General features: G+C 39.7%; 1 protein-coding gene across 1 annotated transcript; it reads left to right on the forward strand.

Annotated features, from left to right (window-relative positions):
• The first annotated feature begins 3,963 nt into the window (after positions 1–3,963).
• On the forward strand, positions 3,964–11,062 carry LOC113023227 (myeloid-associated differentiation marker-like protein 2). The gene is made up of 3 exons (XM_026169253.2): positions 3,964–6,246; positions 6,342–6,756; positions 8,511–11,062. Exons 2-3 carry the CDS (start codon positions 6,476–6,478, stop codon positions 9,160–9,162), a joined length of 933 nt encoding a protein of 310 aa, XP_026025038.1. The 5' UTR covers positions 3,964–6,246; positions 6,342–6,475; the 3' UTR covers positions 9,163–11,062.
• The last annotated feature ends 7,082 nt before the right edge of the window (positions 11,063–18,144 follow it).

The following is an 18,144-nucleotide window of genomic DNA, read 5'->3' on the forward strand; positions in this document are numbered from 1 at the left end:
CCCTCTTCTGTGTGACCAACTGTCAGTAATATTTAGAATAGTGAGCAACACAGCACCCAGGAAAAACTCCAGTACTGAAGATTATTTTGAAAATCCTTTATTTTTACAGGTTTCTTACTGAGAGCTTTATACCTGTGAGAATGTTCTAGTGGAATAGGAGAGCTTTATGAGAGCTTTATAGGCTTTATGCTTTAATGTGAGACTGTTTCTGTATAAAAATCCAATTTTAAATTTAGAGTTTTGATATGTAACAAAAGAGATATAAGGATGGAGCCCTGTGGCACATTTTAGTGACTGAAAGAGAGCCAAACATTGGAGACTAAGTCCAACCAAACATGAAACCATTTAATGCAGTGTGTTAATCTGTGTCCAAGCTGCGCCACTGTAACTAGATCAGGTTATATGCAGACGCCGAGCTTCACCATGCTGCATCACATACTCCACCCAGAAAACAGTGGGATTCATTTGCGTCACTGTCTGGTCATGCATCGCTCCTCCCTGAGCCCAGTTCTGTTGGAGGTTTCTTTCTCTTAATAGGGAGCTTTTCTGTCACCAAAGTGCTTGCTCATAGGGGATCATATGATTGTTGGGGTTTTCTCTGTTTCCTTTGTATTATAGGGGGTTTATATTGTAGGGTCTTTACCTTACAATATAAAGTGCCTTGAGGCAACTGTTGTTGTAATTTGGCGGTATATATAAATAACATATATTTGTATCATTATGTACAGCTACTTTAAATACCATATTCATTCAGTCTTTGAATTCAACTCTAATTGACCTTTCCTTCAAGCTATCAAGGTGTCTACTATAGCCCACTTCTTCAAGACTAATGTGATACAAAGTGTGATGTACTGATGTCCCTGAGTTGCAGTGTTGTGGTACAGAGTGAGGGCCCAGAGGTGAACGAACAGTCCTCTTTTACTACCAACAGTGGGACAAACTGAGTGAGAGTACACTGCTAGGATGTGGACTGAGTATCTGTCAAATATCAGTGCTAACGCTAATGTCAGGACCGCACACTGTTCAGTGTATTTATGCTGGAGAGCTAGTTACCTAGCACTGTTGCAATGAGCTAAAATGGTCATTCACTCTGGTTTTTGCTGCTGCTCCTCATGAGTGCAAAAGACCAACAGACCATCACGCACCAGCAGGTGGAGACACAGACTTAAGGACTGATCTGTGGCTGCTGCTGTTCATGAGGTGGGCAAATATTAACATTTATGGACTCAGGCTGTTAATTAGAATAAATAGAAAAAACATTGAAGCAACTTCATGATATTGTTTAAGTAAATCTGAATCTCACCTGCACAATAATGTGATGTAGATTTTTCAGCACATTTTTTATATGTTTAATATGTTAAATGAGAACAAGTTAGATGTCCCCAAGCCTCATTTTTCACCCCTCTGATACAAATATTTGTCTTCAAATGTTTCATAAATTCTTATAGGCCCGTCTCTTTGCTACCACAGTTCTCTTCTATACTGGAAAAGATATTTTACAATAGAATGTATCACTTTCCCACAAAAAACAATGTACTGTATGAACAGCAGTGTGGATTTAGACCCAAAAGAACCACAACACATGCCTTAATGGAATTTAAAGATACAGTAACAACTGCAACTGAAAACAAAGAATATGCTATCTGGAGTTTTTTAGATTAAAAAAAAAGCATTTGATAAAGTCAGTCACAACATTTTACTTAATAAACTTTGCACATATGGGGTCAGAGGGGTGGCATTATCATGGGTTAACAGTTCCCTTAAAAACCAGAAACTATTTATATAAACAAATAAATGCCATAAAATCAAAATTGAAACCTGTTGTATGTGGGGTTCCCCAAAGATAAGTTCTGTACATTATTGTATATTAATGACATATATGTGCAATTTCAAAGTCTTTGAAAATAATATTATTTGCAGATGATGCAAATTTACTGTACTGTGGAAGTAACTTGGAACAACTTCTGAATGAACTAGAAAACTAATAAATAATATGAAGACTTGGTTTGACTATAATAAATTAACATTGGACATGAGTAAAACAAAATTCATGATATTTGGGAATTGTGCATATTCTACAAATAGTAAAGTGACAATAAATAACTTTGAATGAGACAGAGTATCTGGGGGGGGGAAATCCGTGGTGTGATAATACATCACAAACTATCCTAGATTCACTTATATTAAAGGCAAAATATCAACGTCTCTTGCAATTCTCTACAAGGTTAAGGATCTCATAAATCAAAAATCATTATATACACATTATATGTATTGTTCTATTATACTCCCGTACATGCTATATTGTGTGTGGAAGTGTAGGGAAACACCTGTAAAACACACACCCATCCAATATACGTTCTGCAAAAAAGAGTGATAAGAACACCTGTACAGATGAAGTTAAGAAAAGTACAAAAATACACACATTTGTTTAGAAGCAATAAATTGCATGAATATAGACTTCATCCTCTCAGTGATTGAGCTGTCTCATTGTTTTCTATTGAAGTCTTCTCCTTATTTTTATAGATTAAGGCAAGAGTAAGTTAAAACATTCATTAAGGTATTTTGCACATAGATATAACTCCATATGAAGCAATGTCAAACATAACTGGTAATTAGTTACATTTACTTCTTCGAAATAAACTATTCTATCTATCTTACAGTGTTTATCATCCATCTGTTTTAGTCTATAACTATAATTTCTTCTACCTAATCCTATACACTGTACATAAGGTGTGCTTGCTGGCAAACAACCTGTCAATCACATCTCGTTTGCCAATGAGTCTAAAGCATCTCTCAGTTTCTCAGCCAGATCCGCTTCTTGTTCATGAAACCAACTCTCTAAATATCAAGATGAATAAGGTGAAAACAATTAGCTGAAATCTCTTAATGAGACTTCAACAACCAGTGGGTGATGTTACAGCATCTCCATCCATCTATACCTCATCCTGGCAATGACTAGTGGTGCCTAAACTCTTCAGTTATTTTTTTATAGTCAAGATTTATTTGGTTAAATGCGAACACTGAAAAAACAAAAATGAAAACAGGATTTCATGATGTCTGCAGCTTTAATAATAAGGACAAAAAGTTACTTCTGCCAGTGCAGCACTTGGGTGTTCTTTTCACCATGCATGTCAGAGGAGACCTGAGGGGTACTACAGAGAAAGTTCAGCAAAGCCAGACTTTCTTTGACTCGACAAAACCTAAAAACTCAGCCAGAGACAATAATCGGTATCTCAGTATTGTGTTTTTTTTTTACTTTCTGTATTAACTTAGGCTTTCTGCTTCATCATCAGCACAGTTGCTGCTGCTGCCCATCTTCTTTCTGCAGTGTAGGACACATGTCAACACTTGGATTTAATAAACCGCTTGCTTCAGCAGAGACTTGTCCCCATAAAACGTACTGTAAATACAAGATTAGGTATTTAAAAAAAAATGCTCTTCCACATTATTTTAAATGAAACTGAACATAATAAGCTGCCAACAAGATCATTATGGTAACACAAGTTACAATTTTAGCTCAGCCAGGTAAAAGGAGACCAACCTTCATGACACTGAAAACTCTGACTTTAAGCTCAACATTTAAGCTCAACATAGTTAATTAATGAATTAATCTCCCTCTGAAATGAGCCCAGGTCTGCTGGGTAACTAGATAACATCCGGCTTTTATGTCAGCTGTAATAGCAAGACTGAGAATGTATTACATATTTATTCATATTTATATAGCGATATTTCCAACACCAATATTCAGAATGATTGACTGTCATGTTTTATTAAATCAAGTCCATATAGTAATAAAAAAGAAGAAATAATGAATTTTTAATATTTTAGGATATATATATATATATATATATATATATATATATATATATATATATATATATATATATATACATATATATATGTTTTATTTTGTACTATTGCTAAACTTAAAACTGAACCCTTTGTGTTTCAGTCCTTGAGACTCCTGTTTGCATGTGAGTACCAGGTCACTGTGTTTCTTCCAGAGTGGGGATCATCTTAGGATGTGGGGACTGTGTATATCCTCCATGTCATGGTCTTTGGTTTTGAATTTTTATTCCCGAGTTTTATTCTCTGCCTGGGTTTGTTCCAGTTGAGGTCTTAAATTATTCTTAGTTTATTTTGTTCTTTTTTTGAGCTGTAATACTTTTTTGTAAACTTTGAGTTCTGAACCTTTTGTACTGGTTTAGATCATGTATTGTTCTCGTGTTAGTTTTGAATTCTGGGATTTTATTAAGCTCCATTTAATGTTTTAAAGTTGTTGGTCGTGTGTTTAGATCCCTCAGCTTCTTTTGTATCAGGGTTTACAGGTGTCTTTTGGGTTTTTTAAGATTTTTTTTTTTTAATGTGTTATATCAGGGGTGTCGAACTCCAGGCCTTGAGGGCCGGTGTCCTGCAGGTTTTAGATATCACCCTGGGTCAACTCACCAGAATCACATGATTAGTTCATTACCAGACTTCTGGAGAACTTCAAGACATGTTGAGGAGGTAATTTAGCCATTTAAATCAGCTGTGTTGGATCAAGGACACATCTAAAACCTGCAGGACACTGGCCCTCGAGGCCTGGAGTTTGACACCTGTGTGTTATATGTTAGTTCTGCTTCCTGTCTGTGCCTTCCTCGCTTCCCTGATTGTCTTTACTTGCCTTAATTAAGTTCAGCTGTGCTTTGTTGGCCATCTGTCTCCTGCTGTGTAGTCATCTCTTTGTGTGTATGTATTTCCTCCATTGGTGTGTTGCTGTTTCCCTTTTTGATTGTGAATATTTTGCGTCTGTGTTTTTTTTTTTTTCCCATTTGGACACATTTTAGATATGCCTCCTCCATCCTGTGTTTGGGTCCTCATCCATCCCCCATACTGATTCTGGCACATACGAAATGAAATAACAAAACACTGGGTTAAAAAATGAGGGAAAACAATAGGTGCACAAAAAAGGGAAGGCTTAAGATACAAGCTATGCAAATCAACCATCTAGGGCTGATTATTTGAGCTTAAAGTAACTTTGTATGTTTCTGTTTCTGAGATCCCAAAAGGTACACGTTTAGCACTTAATCCACTGTGACCAGTTTCATTCTATATCTGTCTTTTATATCTGCATAATGATGATGATGATTACAGAAAGTTACTTTTGAGTTCAATTCTCCTCGAGAACATTTGCTCGCTCTTGGTTATTATCAGTTGGTAATAAATGCAGATATTAGAAATATAATGTGCAGTATAGCTAGATTCAAAAAGTCCCATATACCATAAAACTAAAATGTTAAGCACTTTATTGTCTGAGAGTGTGGTCATGCTGCTTCTGCTCACCAAGACATTTAATGGTTCTGTATTAAATTGATTGATTTAACTAGTGAGTCAGATATTTAACCTGTTTTGTTATTCAGTCTCTGGGTTTCAGCTTCACTGGGGTCATTTATTTCACCTCATTCCACAGGGTCTGCAATGTGTCTGCATGCTTCAGCTCCACGCCCAACCACATGTACACAACCCTCCAACACTCATTTGGTGATGGCCCAACCCCAAATAACTTCCATTCTGGTCTGACAGACCAATGGCACCCCGTCCCCGGAGCACATGAGAGGAGAAAGTAAGCGCGAGGGTGCGACAGAGGGAAAGTACGAGGATGAGACCGAACATGCCAGAGTCTGCATAAATGATCCGAGAGTCAAGAGGAGGCTCTGAATCAGCTGAGAGTTTTGCGCGGACCTGGTTCTGATGTGGTCCAGTAGGAAGAGGCTCATCAGGCTCTACAGGAGATTTTCAAACAGTCCTCACGACTTCATTCCTGGTTTTGAGTCTGTATATTTTGGAATAATCAGGATAAACTCTCAGAAGAAAGGTGAGTGTGTGCCTGCCTGCCTGGCTGGCTGCTTGAGCTCTGACAGAAGACCTCAAAAAAGTGTTTCCCCCCCCCATGTCACTTGGTGACATGCTCTGATTCATCAACACATAAGTACGACTGTCCTCATCAAGTCGACTGAGAGAGAGAGATGAGAGTGAATAATTCAAAATACCTGAGCGTCTGATGCCTTAACACACATTTACCGGATGTTTGAGCTGAAAGCAGAGGCATCCATTCATCATTAGTGGCGTTCTAAGTTTGGAGGCAGTGGTGATTTCCACGCACATGTCAGTGGTTTAATTTTGTCTGAAGGGATGCAAAGCGGAGACTTAAAGTGAATGATGAGAGCACTAATGGAGAGACAAAGGCTGCTTCATGAGACAAGAGAGGTAAACGCAGAATAAGCTTATTTTTAAAGTGAAGCTATACTAGTGTTTCAGATCTGTGAGAGTGACTCTTTCTTGTTTGCTTCTTTTCCCCACAGATGTCATGAAGCGGAGGGATTCAGTCAGATAACCTGAGATCATAAAAGACTCCTCATCATCATAAATTCTGCCAATTCTGAGGCCCTAAAGAAGTTCTGTCTTGAATATTTCACTGTACACTTCCTGGACTGTCATGGATTCCCACAGCGGTCCCTATCTCAACCATAAGGCTCTCTGCTCACCTCTGGGTGCAGCCCGGCTATGTCAGTTAGCTTTGGGCTGTGCTGTGATCGCGATGGTGACCCACACTGCTGGCTACAGTGGCTCACACGGCGTGTTCTGCATGGCGGCATGGTGTTTTTGCTTCGCCATGTCAGTGCTGGTGTTCTTCCTGGATGCAACTCGTCTCTACAGCTACCTGCCCGTATCCTGGGACAACCTCACAGTCACGTGTGCTGCCTTTGCAACGCTCATGTAAGTCACAGAGTCAACCTTTGAACTGGAAGTTACATTTTGACCACCTTTCACTCGTCATACCAGTTTTTTCACATGCAGCAAATTAATATCCACCCAACAAAAATACCCAAATACATCTAACGGATGAATTATTGCATAAAAAGAAACAAACATTATCTTCTGAGTCCTTTTAAATGAAGAAACAATAAAAATATATGCACACCATGATCTAACGTCTCCCACTGGCAAATTCTCGCAAGAATTAATTAATTAAATCTGCTATTTAATCAACGGTGGAAAAAAATGACAATTAATAATGTAAAACTGCTGCTCAGTGATGAACAGCAGATGATTATCATTCGACTACAGTTTTCTCCAGCTTTAAGAAATATTTTTGCACTTTCCATTGCACTTTTTTTTACAGTTAGCAACTGTTGCTTATCACCGTCAGTGTTTTCCAGCATCAGGCGGTTAAAAGACGATTTTGATAAATCTTCTATATGCTCTGCACTCACTTTTTGCACAGGCAAGGTTGGCACTGAGCTGCTAAATATTTGTGTACATAGGTGAAAAGATGCCTTTTTTCTAAAAACTACATTACTTAGCAGGCAGATCTGAAATGTGAGTTAAATACTGGACTCAATTCATCAAGTGTCCCTCCAGATAAATGCTTCTGTTGCTATACTGGATGTGCTAAATGAATAAACGCAGCAAATATTCACCACATCAAGTTTATGGAAAATGAACAGGACTTATATACAATGTTTCTACTCAGCTGAGCAGTCAGAGCATTTCCTACAAGTGTCATTCACCCACTGACACCCAAACACTCATTTATACCATGTTTTTATCTAACGTCTAATCGCTTTCTAACACACTCACACACACACGCACTGATAAGGAGTCAGGGATCTGACTCTACCACCTATTGTGTATTGTGTTTAAAAAAGCACAAACAAAGAAACCTACATAGTTTTGACTAGATAAAAAATATTGCAGTTTGAGATCTTATAACCTGGTCTTTACTGCTAAACACACTTGGATCAGGTGTTGTTAAATTGTGAGACTTTAGGGATATTTGAACTGTTCTTGATTACAGCCATCTTTAAAGCCAGACTGATTTTAGGACTGACTTCCTGTGTAAACACACCTCTAATCAACTCTTACCTATGTGGCTGAAAGAGTCACAGCTTTAACAGAGAACATTAACCTTTCATTGCAATACTGGGCACATAATCACACTACTGTCACTGTGTGAGGTTTTTTTTACGGGACTTTTGATCCTCTACAGGATCCATACAGGATCAAAATTATACATACAGGCTGAAAAATCTGCATATATCTTTACTAATATTTGGTTAAATGTCCCTTAGCAAGCTGTACCTTGGCCAGACCTTTGCAAAGTGATGATACGAATAAATAACTTGTACATGGGTACAGTTGTTTGAAGTGATGATCTTAGAATCTGCAATTGTTTAGAAATAGCTCCAAGAGACTTTCGAAAACAGCATTTTGCAAATTTGTTGCAGTCAGAAACTTGTTTCCAGTTATACCAAAGCAGTTATAATGGGAAGGTTAAGGGTCAGCCTCACTCATAATTGAATGCCATAACTTAGAAAATAAAACAAAGGTTCCTGCTGACCTATTAAAGACTGCACAGTGTATATTTTATATAGTGTATCTTATGAGACGTTACAGACATAGTTGTAAATGTAACTCTGGTTTTCTCAGATTTAATAAACTCATATAGCTTTTCTTTCCTTCTTCTGCAGGTATGTGACGGCCTCTGTTGTTTACCCTCTGTTCTTTGTGCAATCCGAGTGCCCTTACGCTGGCTGTGATGTCAGAAATTTCCGCATTGCCGTCACCGTCTGCTCCATCCTGGGGACTCTGGCCTACGGGGCGGAAGTGGCCTTGTGCAGAGCAAGACCAGGCCAGATTGTGACGGGTTATATGGCCACAGTGTCCGGCCTTCTCAAAGTTGTTCAGGGCTTTGTAGCCTGCATCATCTTTGGTGCCCTGGCCAACCGGAGTCAGTATTCCCAGTATGCAGGCACAATCTACTGTGTTGTTGTCTATGCTTTCTGTTTTGCTCTCACAGCACTGGTGATCATAATGACTGTATGCAAGCGGACCAAGGCTGTGTGCTGCATGCCCTTTGACCGCTTTGTGGTAGTGTGCACCCTCCTCGAAGTACTGCTCTACCTGAGTGCATCAGTGGTGTGGCCAGTGTTCTGCTTTGACACAAAATACGGCTCCCCATGGAGACCGTCGTCCTGTCCACAGGGGAAGTGTCCGTGGGACAGCAAGGTTGTGGTGGCCGTGTTTTCCTTCGTCAACTTTGGACTGTATTTGGCTGACCTGATCTATTCCCAGAGGATAAGATTCGTCTCCTCACATAGGCCCAGTAACTCGCGGGCCTAGCAATCCTTATTTGGCATTGGTTTAAGTTATTTATTTGCCTCAGTTTATGATTTTTAATATTTAAAACTATAGAAAAGGTAAATTTGTAATGCACAAGTTTCCCAACCCAGGTGCTGCACTTACTCTGCTGCTGAGACATCGTGAATTTGAACTGAAAGCACTCTTGTGGAATTTCACTGCCACACCCTACCATGGCAAAACTGACCCCTTCTTTCTTAGGAGCCAGCCTTACCCAGACAGTCTGGACCCAGTGTATGTCCTGCCGAATCCTCAAAATACAAGACACTCCCACTATTCTTGACCTGTGACACAACACACACTTCCTTTCTACTTGTATTTTTGGTCAAATAATACATAAAAGTCTTGAATATAAATAGCAAACCTGGTTTTGGCATCCATGGCATCCCTGTCATCTGCGAACCCCACACCAACAATCTACGGACTCAGGCTGCCAAAAATAAACACGAGCCGTCTGCACTCATAGTAAAGCCATGACACAGCATTTATAAGAGGCTGGTGTCTTTAAAGCCTCTCTATGAAATGCTTTCCTCAGTCTATGCAGATGAGGAGAAAATTATCAGCCGCCCTGTAAGATTTAAAGTTTTTGTCAAAATTTTCCCAAGCGCCTTTTTTTAACAGAGCAGGGGATTTTCCGCATAGCTTTTCTAAACAAACTAGTTTTCTTAAGAAAGCGTAGATTATTTCTGTTTGCACCCAATAACGAAATTATTTCAGAAAATAACAAAGAATTACCAAAATCAATTTACACAGAGTATTAAAGCCTCAGCAGTGTTTGAGCTGTTGCTTGAGAAAGCATCATGCCAAAAGCCAAAAGAAATCAGTTTAGACTTGAGAAAAAGAATCGCCGATGCAAAGCATGGCATGACTATACAAAGTTATTACAGCATTTCAAGAACTGGAGAGAGAGGTATCGTGAAGAAGGTCAAAGAGAGCCACAGAGAACAGAACAAGCAATACTCTGGAAAGAAAATGTGATGTGATGTTTAAAGATCCCAGAAACACTGCCAAGACACTATCGAATGACTTAGCCAATTCTGGATGCTATTGCAGTCACTAGGACTCAGCACCCCTGGACTGTGAGATTGCAGAAGAGCTCCACTTCTGCAAAAGAAACACCTTCAAGCCAGACTGAAGTACGCTAATGACAACCTGGAGAAACACTGGAGGCGCATCCTTTGGTCAGCTGACACAAAACTAGGGCCACAGACAGACACAGCTTATGTTTGGAGAAAGACTTGGAGAAGACCGTCCCCACAGTGAAACATGCTGCTGGGCGTATTATCCTATGTAGCTGCCTCCGTTTATCTTAAACTGGGAATCTCTACGCACCAAGGGACACTATGAGCATGGTCAGGGTGGCCAAGAAGTGTTTATACAGTCTCACTGATTAATCACATGTAACTCAATATGTGTGCTTATTTTGCTTTTTCTTGTGTTCTGTCACATATGTACACATTGTTATGTTACATATATTGTTATGATGGTGGATGCTCATGTTAAACATAGCCAGGATTCAAATAATGAGGTCAAAGTATGTAAAAAGCCAAGTTTCAGACATCTTTTTTCTACTCTTGGGTCTGAATGATGTCATAGAGAGTGTATATGAATATTATGGCCATCTTGGGCACAGAGCTCTGGCTTCAAATGAACTGTTTGTAAGGGGTAGCTAAGCCCCCAGTATATGGTAAGCTGTGAATAATGCAAAGTTACTCTAGTTAATATTATGGAGATGGAAATGAACATAATAGATCCTGTTTAACTGATAGTTAAAAGGGTTGTACTATCCTTATTAAAAATGACCTGTGTGATAATCCTTGTAAACCGTATTGAGACACTATGTGATTTTACATTCAAATAAACTCAGATTTGTTGATTTAAAGTTTCTGTAATAACGTATCTTCCCATGAGTGAACTAATTAGTGAATCTTTGATTGGTGATCTCTGATATTTGTAGAGATCAAAACAATAATGATAACACCGATTATTGTCCTTGCTTTTGTTTTTGTATGGAAACTTGATTTAAAATGAGCTCTAATGTTGCCCTGCACACCATCTTTGATAACATCCCGGTGCTGTGTTTAAGGCTTGTGCTGCCACCAAGTGTCAAAATAAATAATGAATTCAGCGCACTATATTATATAAAATATGTTTACATGTGTTTCACCACACATGTAATAGTCTCTACGTACATTCCATTTCTCTGAACAGAAAAAAATGTCAAACCTTTGAGCTAAACTTCAGTGAGTTTTGTTCAGATTTTACATTCACCTCTGGAGTCTGCAGACATGAAGCCAAATGACCTGCATCATGCTGCCGCTGCCACACGACTGAGGTGGTGAAACACAACCTGTGTAATGATGGGTGGAAGTTTGTCAGTGTGAGGCTTAAATTATCTCCAACACAGGACTGCTTGTCTATGTTCACAATGTGCCATCTCCTGTATGAGCCTCTTTCCTTTTCCTTTCCTTTCTTTAACGTCTTTCTAATGTGCAAATTCAGGATGACATCAGTCATTTTGATCGTATGACCCATCAGATCTCCAGAAACACTCTTCAGGCTTTGGTTGTAGATCATTAAATTGCTAGACGGTCTGATTTTTACCCCCTGTGCACCTTCAGGGGGTAAAAAGGCGCAAAGACGGGTCTTTCTCTGTCTGTGGTGCTAGCATTTACAGGGATAAAACACAAGAAGAGATCTGATCCGCTCAGCCTCTCTTTGTTCTCCTCCATTAAGATTTCTCTCTCCTCCACATTTTCACACTCCCTCCCTGGATTTATTTCTCACACATCATACCAGTTACCTCCTCCTCCTCTTTGCTTTGGTCACCTCAGTGAATCTCATCTCTTTAATCCAGGATCAATGTAGTGCCCTGTCACATCTGTGAGTGCTATGGATGTATTATAATAAGTCCTCGGGAAGCTGCTGTGGCACAGCATACGTCTCGCAAAAACTGTTCTTGCTGCTCAGCAGCAAATCCGCCACCAGTTGGCTGCTCTCATCTCCAAATCTGTCTAAGACAGCAGAAAACGTCACTGTGCGACTTGGAGATTTGCTATTTTCAACATTGTGCCAATTTATGGAAATTAGTAAGTAAATACAAGTAAATAAGATATACCAGATTATCTGAAGAGGGTTTATCTAAACTGCTGGGCTTTGTAGCAAAAAATAACTTTGTATTGTTAAAGTAATATTTTTATGTTGTGTCTGTTGCTCTGAAAGCATTTAGATCCTCTTATATATTCTGCTCAATTATTTCTGTTAGCTAGCTCTCTGGAGGTACTGCTTGATCCGTGTGTACTCTTCTCTGGGGTTATATTTCCAGAGTGAGATGTAACATCAGTTGAATATGACAGAGCCCAGAGAAAGCTACGACTGAAAATGATGGACACTGTCACCACAGAGCAATCTGCAGCTCAGTCGAGGCCTGCATTCTGCCCGCTCCTCCGCAGACCTCCATTCAGCAGCTGTTCCATGTTTGGCACTCATTTTTCCTCTCTATCCCAAGGGCCTCTGTCTTAAACATAGCAGTGGATGAAGTCGCCTGACAGAGATGGGATGCGGCAGGTGTCCATCATAACTGTCCCCTCCTCACCTTCCTGCTGGGGGCACATGGAGCGACGGCTGGCTCACTGTTGTCACTAATCTCTGATGGCACATGTTGTTGGTGTCAGATTCCCCCTGCGGATCTCAGCTCTCGTTTTGCCAAATGTTGGGTGGAACAATGCTGAAGTCTTGATTTTTGGTCCCAGTAGATCTCAGTCTGCTACTGCATGCAAAACAGTGTGGGAGCTTAGTATGAAAGCAACGGCATGGTACTTAACAGACACATCCAGCATTATGTAATCAGCTTCAATATTGATTGCATATGTTGCTAGGCTACTGAACTGCATGCCATCACAGTGTGTGGTGTTGAACCTATATTGTGAAAATCCGATGTGTTTACTGAATTGTGTTTTGTTTGCCTGAATGAAATGACAGAATAGAATGTAAATAAAACAGAATGCAATGATTTGCAAATCTCATAGACCCATATTTCATTCACAATAGAACACAGAAATAATATTTCTAATAAAAAAAAAAAACGGAATATTTAATCTGAGAAAATGCACCATTTTAAGAAAAATATCTCATTTTGAATTTGATGGCAGCAACATGTGGATTGGGAAGGACCATTTTTACTACTGTGTAGCATCGATTCTTCTTTAAATAACAGTCTGGAAACTGAGGAGGACAGTCGCTGAATTTTTGGGAGGAGAATGTTGCAACGCTTGCCTCAAGGCGCTTTATATTGTAAGGTAAAGATCCTCACATAATACAGAGAAAACTCCAACAATCAGACAAATCACTATGAGCAAGCACTTGGCAACAGTGGGAAGGCAAAACTCCCTTTTAACCAGAATAAACCTCCAGCAGGCTCAAGGAGGGGCGGCCATCTACTGCAACGGGTTGGGGATGAGGGGAGGGAAACAGGATGATGCTGTGGAGAAGAGCCAGAGAATAATAATAACTAATGATTAAATAGGTTACCGAGTAGCATGTAAGCACATAGTGATCAGGGGGAAAACTCAATGCATCATGGGAAGCCCCCAGCAGCCTAGCCCTATTGCAGTGTAACTAAGTGAGGAATCAGGGTCACCTGATCCAACCCTAACTATATGCTTTAGCAAAGAGTAAAGTTTGAAGCCTGATCTCAAAAGTAGAAAGCATGTCTGTTTTCTGAATCCAAATTGGAAGTTGGTTTCACAGAAGAGGGGCCTGAAAGCTGCATACCATTCTACTTTTAAATACCCTAGGATGGCAGCATATGTTTCTCTAAAACCTTTCAGCTTGCATTGTGCTTTTCCAGATGTACAGACTGACAATACCAAACAAGCACCCCCGCATTTCTACCTCTATAAAATGCAAGTGTGATGTAAACGTTTGAACTGAGCGTTGATGAAAACTGGTGAGCAAAAGACAAATATTTTCTGGTGACCTTTAGTTTGCTCTCCTCAGACCTCTCATGGCTTTATCCACACCACACGAGAGCTATAGTCAAGCGGTAATATCATCCTGGTAAGCGAAATACAGGTACCAAGGATAGAGACACAGAAGGAGTATATTATTGAGGCTTCTCTCCCACAGATTCTTCTGGGATTTACAGTCTGATTTGTTCCTGAGATTTTGAGATGTGCTGTGGGAAATCCTTTATTAGTTTTGGGTTTGACATTCAAATGAAAGCTGACATTACACTGGATGCCTTAACTTCCCTGCTGCCATTTCCTTTGTATTCTGTCTTTGCCGCTTATTCTTGTCTCAGACTGCAGGAGGGTGATGTATGGCAACACTTGGGAAAGATTTCTGTCTGTCTGTGATATTAAATATGCACATCTCCCCTCACTCACCAAAGCTACTTTTCTCTCTCTCGTTCTCACATCGTGAAGAACACAAGCACGAATACACACCTCGGGCCCCTAATCACTGCAAGCAACAATTTGTTGTGAACGCTTCACCTAGATCTGCTTTCTGCTGTTGCTGAAAAGAGAGAGAGAGAAAAAAAGATTTGTGCTCTACGGGTATTTTTAATAAATCTCTCGGGGTTTTGTCAAAAAAAAAAGAAAGACAGAATGAGTGTTGTCACGCCTCAGCACACATACCGAGTCTGAGTGATAGATAGAGCAGAGGCAGGCAGTGGTAAATTGACTTTGTCTGTCTGTCAGACTGAGAGGCAGCGTCGTGGGGATATATCTCTGTAAATTTCAGCTAGTTTCAGATTAGGTTCATGGAACAGATTTGTGGGCAATTAGCTTATTCTGCAACCAACAAGACGAAGAACACTGACACTTTGTATCATCAGAAGGGAATATTTTTCCCTAATTCCCAACAATTTTCCCTTTTCTTCTGAATATAAATGCATACAAATGCAGAGACAATCTTCTTCTCAATCCTTCTGCAGAAGGAAAAAGTGTCTGTGTTGTTTTAGGGATATTTAACAAGCTTGAGGAAGAATGCACATTTTGCAGTTGCACACAAAAAATTAATTCTTTTCATTCAAATATGCTCAAATTTTATTGTTTAGGTAAGGAGAGTGTTTTATCAGGGGAGACATGGTGGTGGGTTTGAATGTACTGGTCTCCTGAGGGCTTTATGGCATTCGCATGTTCTGCCTGTGTAGATTGTCTCCGGGTACTTCAGCATCCTCCAACAGGTAGGTGTGGATGTGAAGAGTGTGTGGTTGTCTTACTTACTAAATACAAATACAATGGTAACTAGTTCAGGTTGTATCCCTCCTCTCACCTTGGAACAGCTTGGAAAGGCTTCTGTGACCCTTTGGCAATCGAAAATCTTTCTGACCTAAAGTAACTGATCTAAATCTGAATTTTCATTTTCTGGATGATTGGCCAAATGGTTTCTAGGCCTTTGTGAGTGTGGATGGATGGATGGATGGATGGATGGATGGATGGACTTTTGAGAGGACTCAAACGTTAATCACCCTTCAAGGCTTTTTGGAGGTAATCCTTGCTGACCTCAACATATGATATACTGATATGTAGAACCATCAGCTGCTCAATCCTGGGTCTATAATACACAATGTCAACCAAATGATGGGCATACTCAAATAATGTTGAGGTGAAAATTAGTATCATGGATCACAGTGATGATGGGTTTCTAAAATGTATTTATTTTTTATCTTGCATATTGTGTTGTAAACAAAATCTGGAAACGTTTTTGAGTTGCTCCTACAGAGATGTTCAAACATAAATACAATAATCTTAGAATTTATTTTGAGTCATCCACAGTGATTTCCTCACTTCTATGAAGGTTGACCAATATTAACACAGAGTGCACAGATTTCGCAGCACTCTGTTCTTCTTCCTCTGCTGACAAGTTTTATACACATGCCGATTTAATTTTCCAGCAGGACTTAACACCTGCTGACAGTGCCACACAGACTGCCAAAGCTACTACAAAATGTTTGCTAACCATGTTATTACTGTGGTTGACCGACCAGCCAAATCATCAGACCTGAACCCCACGAGGAATCTGGGGAATATTGCCAAAAGGAAGACGACAAACACCCGACGCAAAAAGAAAGTGAAGGCTGCTATCAAAGCACCCTGGGGTCTATTAACACCTCACCATGGATTACCTCCATGCCACACTCCACTGATGCAGTGATTCATGTTAAAGGAGCGCAGAGTAAAGAAACGAACATACTTTTCAGGAGTTGGACATTTGTTTTATGATCCTCTGCACAACATTTATTGCCATATCTATAAAAACTTTACACTTTAAGTATGTTTTTAGTATTTATAATCATTAATAATCAGTATTTAGAATTTTACCCCTTTAAATGAGTAATATTTTATTATGTATTTCACTATTTTCTCACCTACACTAGTGCTAAGATTGACCTGATACTGAAAATTTAAAGACGTCAGGCAGAAATTCTCCACAGTCTCTATTTATCCCACATTTTCAGTCTAAACAGGTAGAGGAACACTGTGTGTTTCATCACTTGCCACACTGGTGGGTTTAGTACTTTTCATAAAAATACACAAAAGTACTGATATTTATAGAGGTTTGTCTTTGTACTTCAGAAGTCATCACCTCATTTTTGTGATTCTGTGCTGCAGACAGCAAATCTTCTACAAGATTGACGTTTTGATCAAATGCACGGAAAGCATGAGTCATCAAAACATTGCGGGTTACCAGAATTGGCTTGAGATATTTTAGGGAGCTGAATATGAATAGACGATTGTTATTCTAACAGGAGACTGCGGACCAGTTCTTTTTTTTCTTTCCCCTTAGAGTTGACAGAATTTGAAATAAAGCAGAACTGAATAGCACATACGCTAATGAGCTATGGAGTATGAATACAGTTTGGCTGCCTATCCCTTGGTATTTCACCAGCACATATTCTCAGAATTAGCCAAGAACTTGTCCTGTAACTGTCAGTTTAATGTTAAAATCTCCCCTCTCCACATTTTAAAAGGTTCAACCCTCTTCTTGTCTATCATGCCTGTCTGTTCTTTTCATGTTTCCCATTCCATACCAGCCTAAATTTACACACTACGGGAAGAAGTGATAGGTCTTCTTCACGGGACCACATTCCATTTATTTTCTCACAGGAATGCACACTGAGGGATTGCTTATGCTCCTGTCTATATATAAAGCAGAATGCAAGGCTGAGCTCTGAAAGCGCCAGCTGTTCAGATACTCAGAGTCCTCAGTGATATATGCTTGGCTAAAACTGAGATGAGCCCAGATTTAACTAATAATTCAAGTAATATCAGAGTCTTTGTACCAAAATGTATATCCAAAGTATTGGCAAACAGAGCACTAAAACAAAGAAACAAGAAAAATAATCTTTATTTATATTGATAGGTTATAGGTTAGGGTTTCGTAGATCTTAGACATTTTTTACTCTGTCATCAGGAGTTAAAATGTAATCTGTAATGTATCTATCTATCCTACTAACTTTCTTCATGTCACGGTCCACGTGGCAGACTGTGGGGATGTGGAGGAAAATAGGACCCAAAATGCAGCACTCTTTGATGAAGGCAGTGCGTTTATTTACAGCGATGTAACAATCCAAACAACAATAAATCCCCAGTGCAATCCCGACTCCCGTGCTCTGTCTCCGTTCCTTGTGTACAGTCCGTCAGCTGCTTTCTTGTTTCCAGGGGAAACAAGTATGTTTCTTTGTATGTGTTTCACATACAAATATGTATGTGTTACAAAGGCAGCCGTACCTTTACATAACAGCAGACTGGCACTTACTTTGCACATTTACTGAGAACTGATGGAAAGTCACTCAACGATCCAGCGTCGAGGAGCTCTCAGCTGCACTGCTTTGTAGCTCCCCCGACAATGCTTGATCAGCTGCAGGTGTGTGATCATTTCCTTAGGTGTGGCCAGCCACCTGGCAGGGCACACCCACCAGGCCTGAAGATGCCTGTAAACAGGTGCTCCCAGATA

Source organism: Astatotilapia calliptera, chromosome 6, assembly GCF_964374335.1.
Source record: "Astatotilapia calliptera chromosome 6, fAstCal68.1, whole genome shotgun sequence".
NCBI classification, from domain to species: Eukaryota; Metazoa; Chordata; class Actinopteri; order Cichliformes; family Cichlidae; genus Astatotilapia; species Astatotilapia calliptera.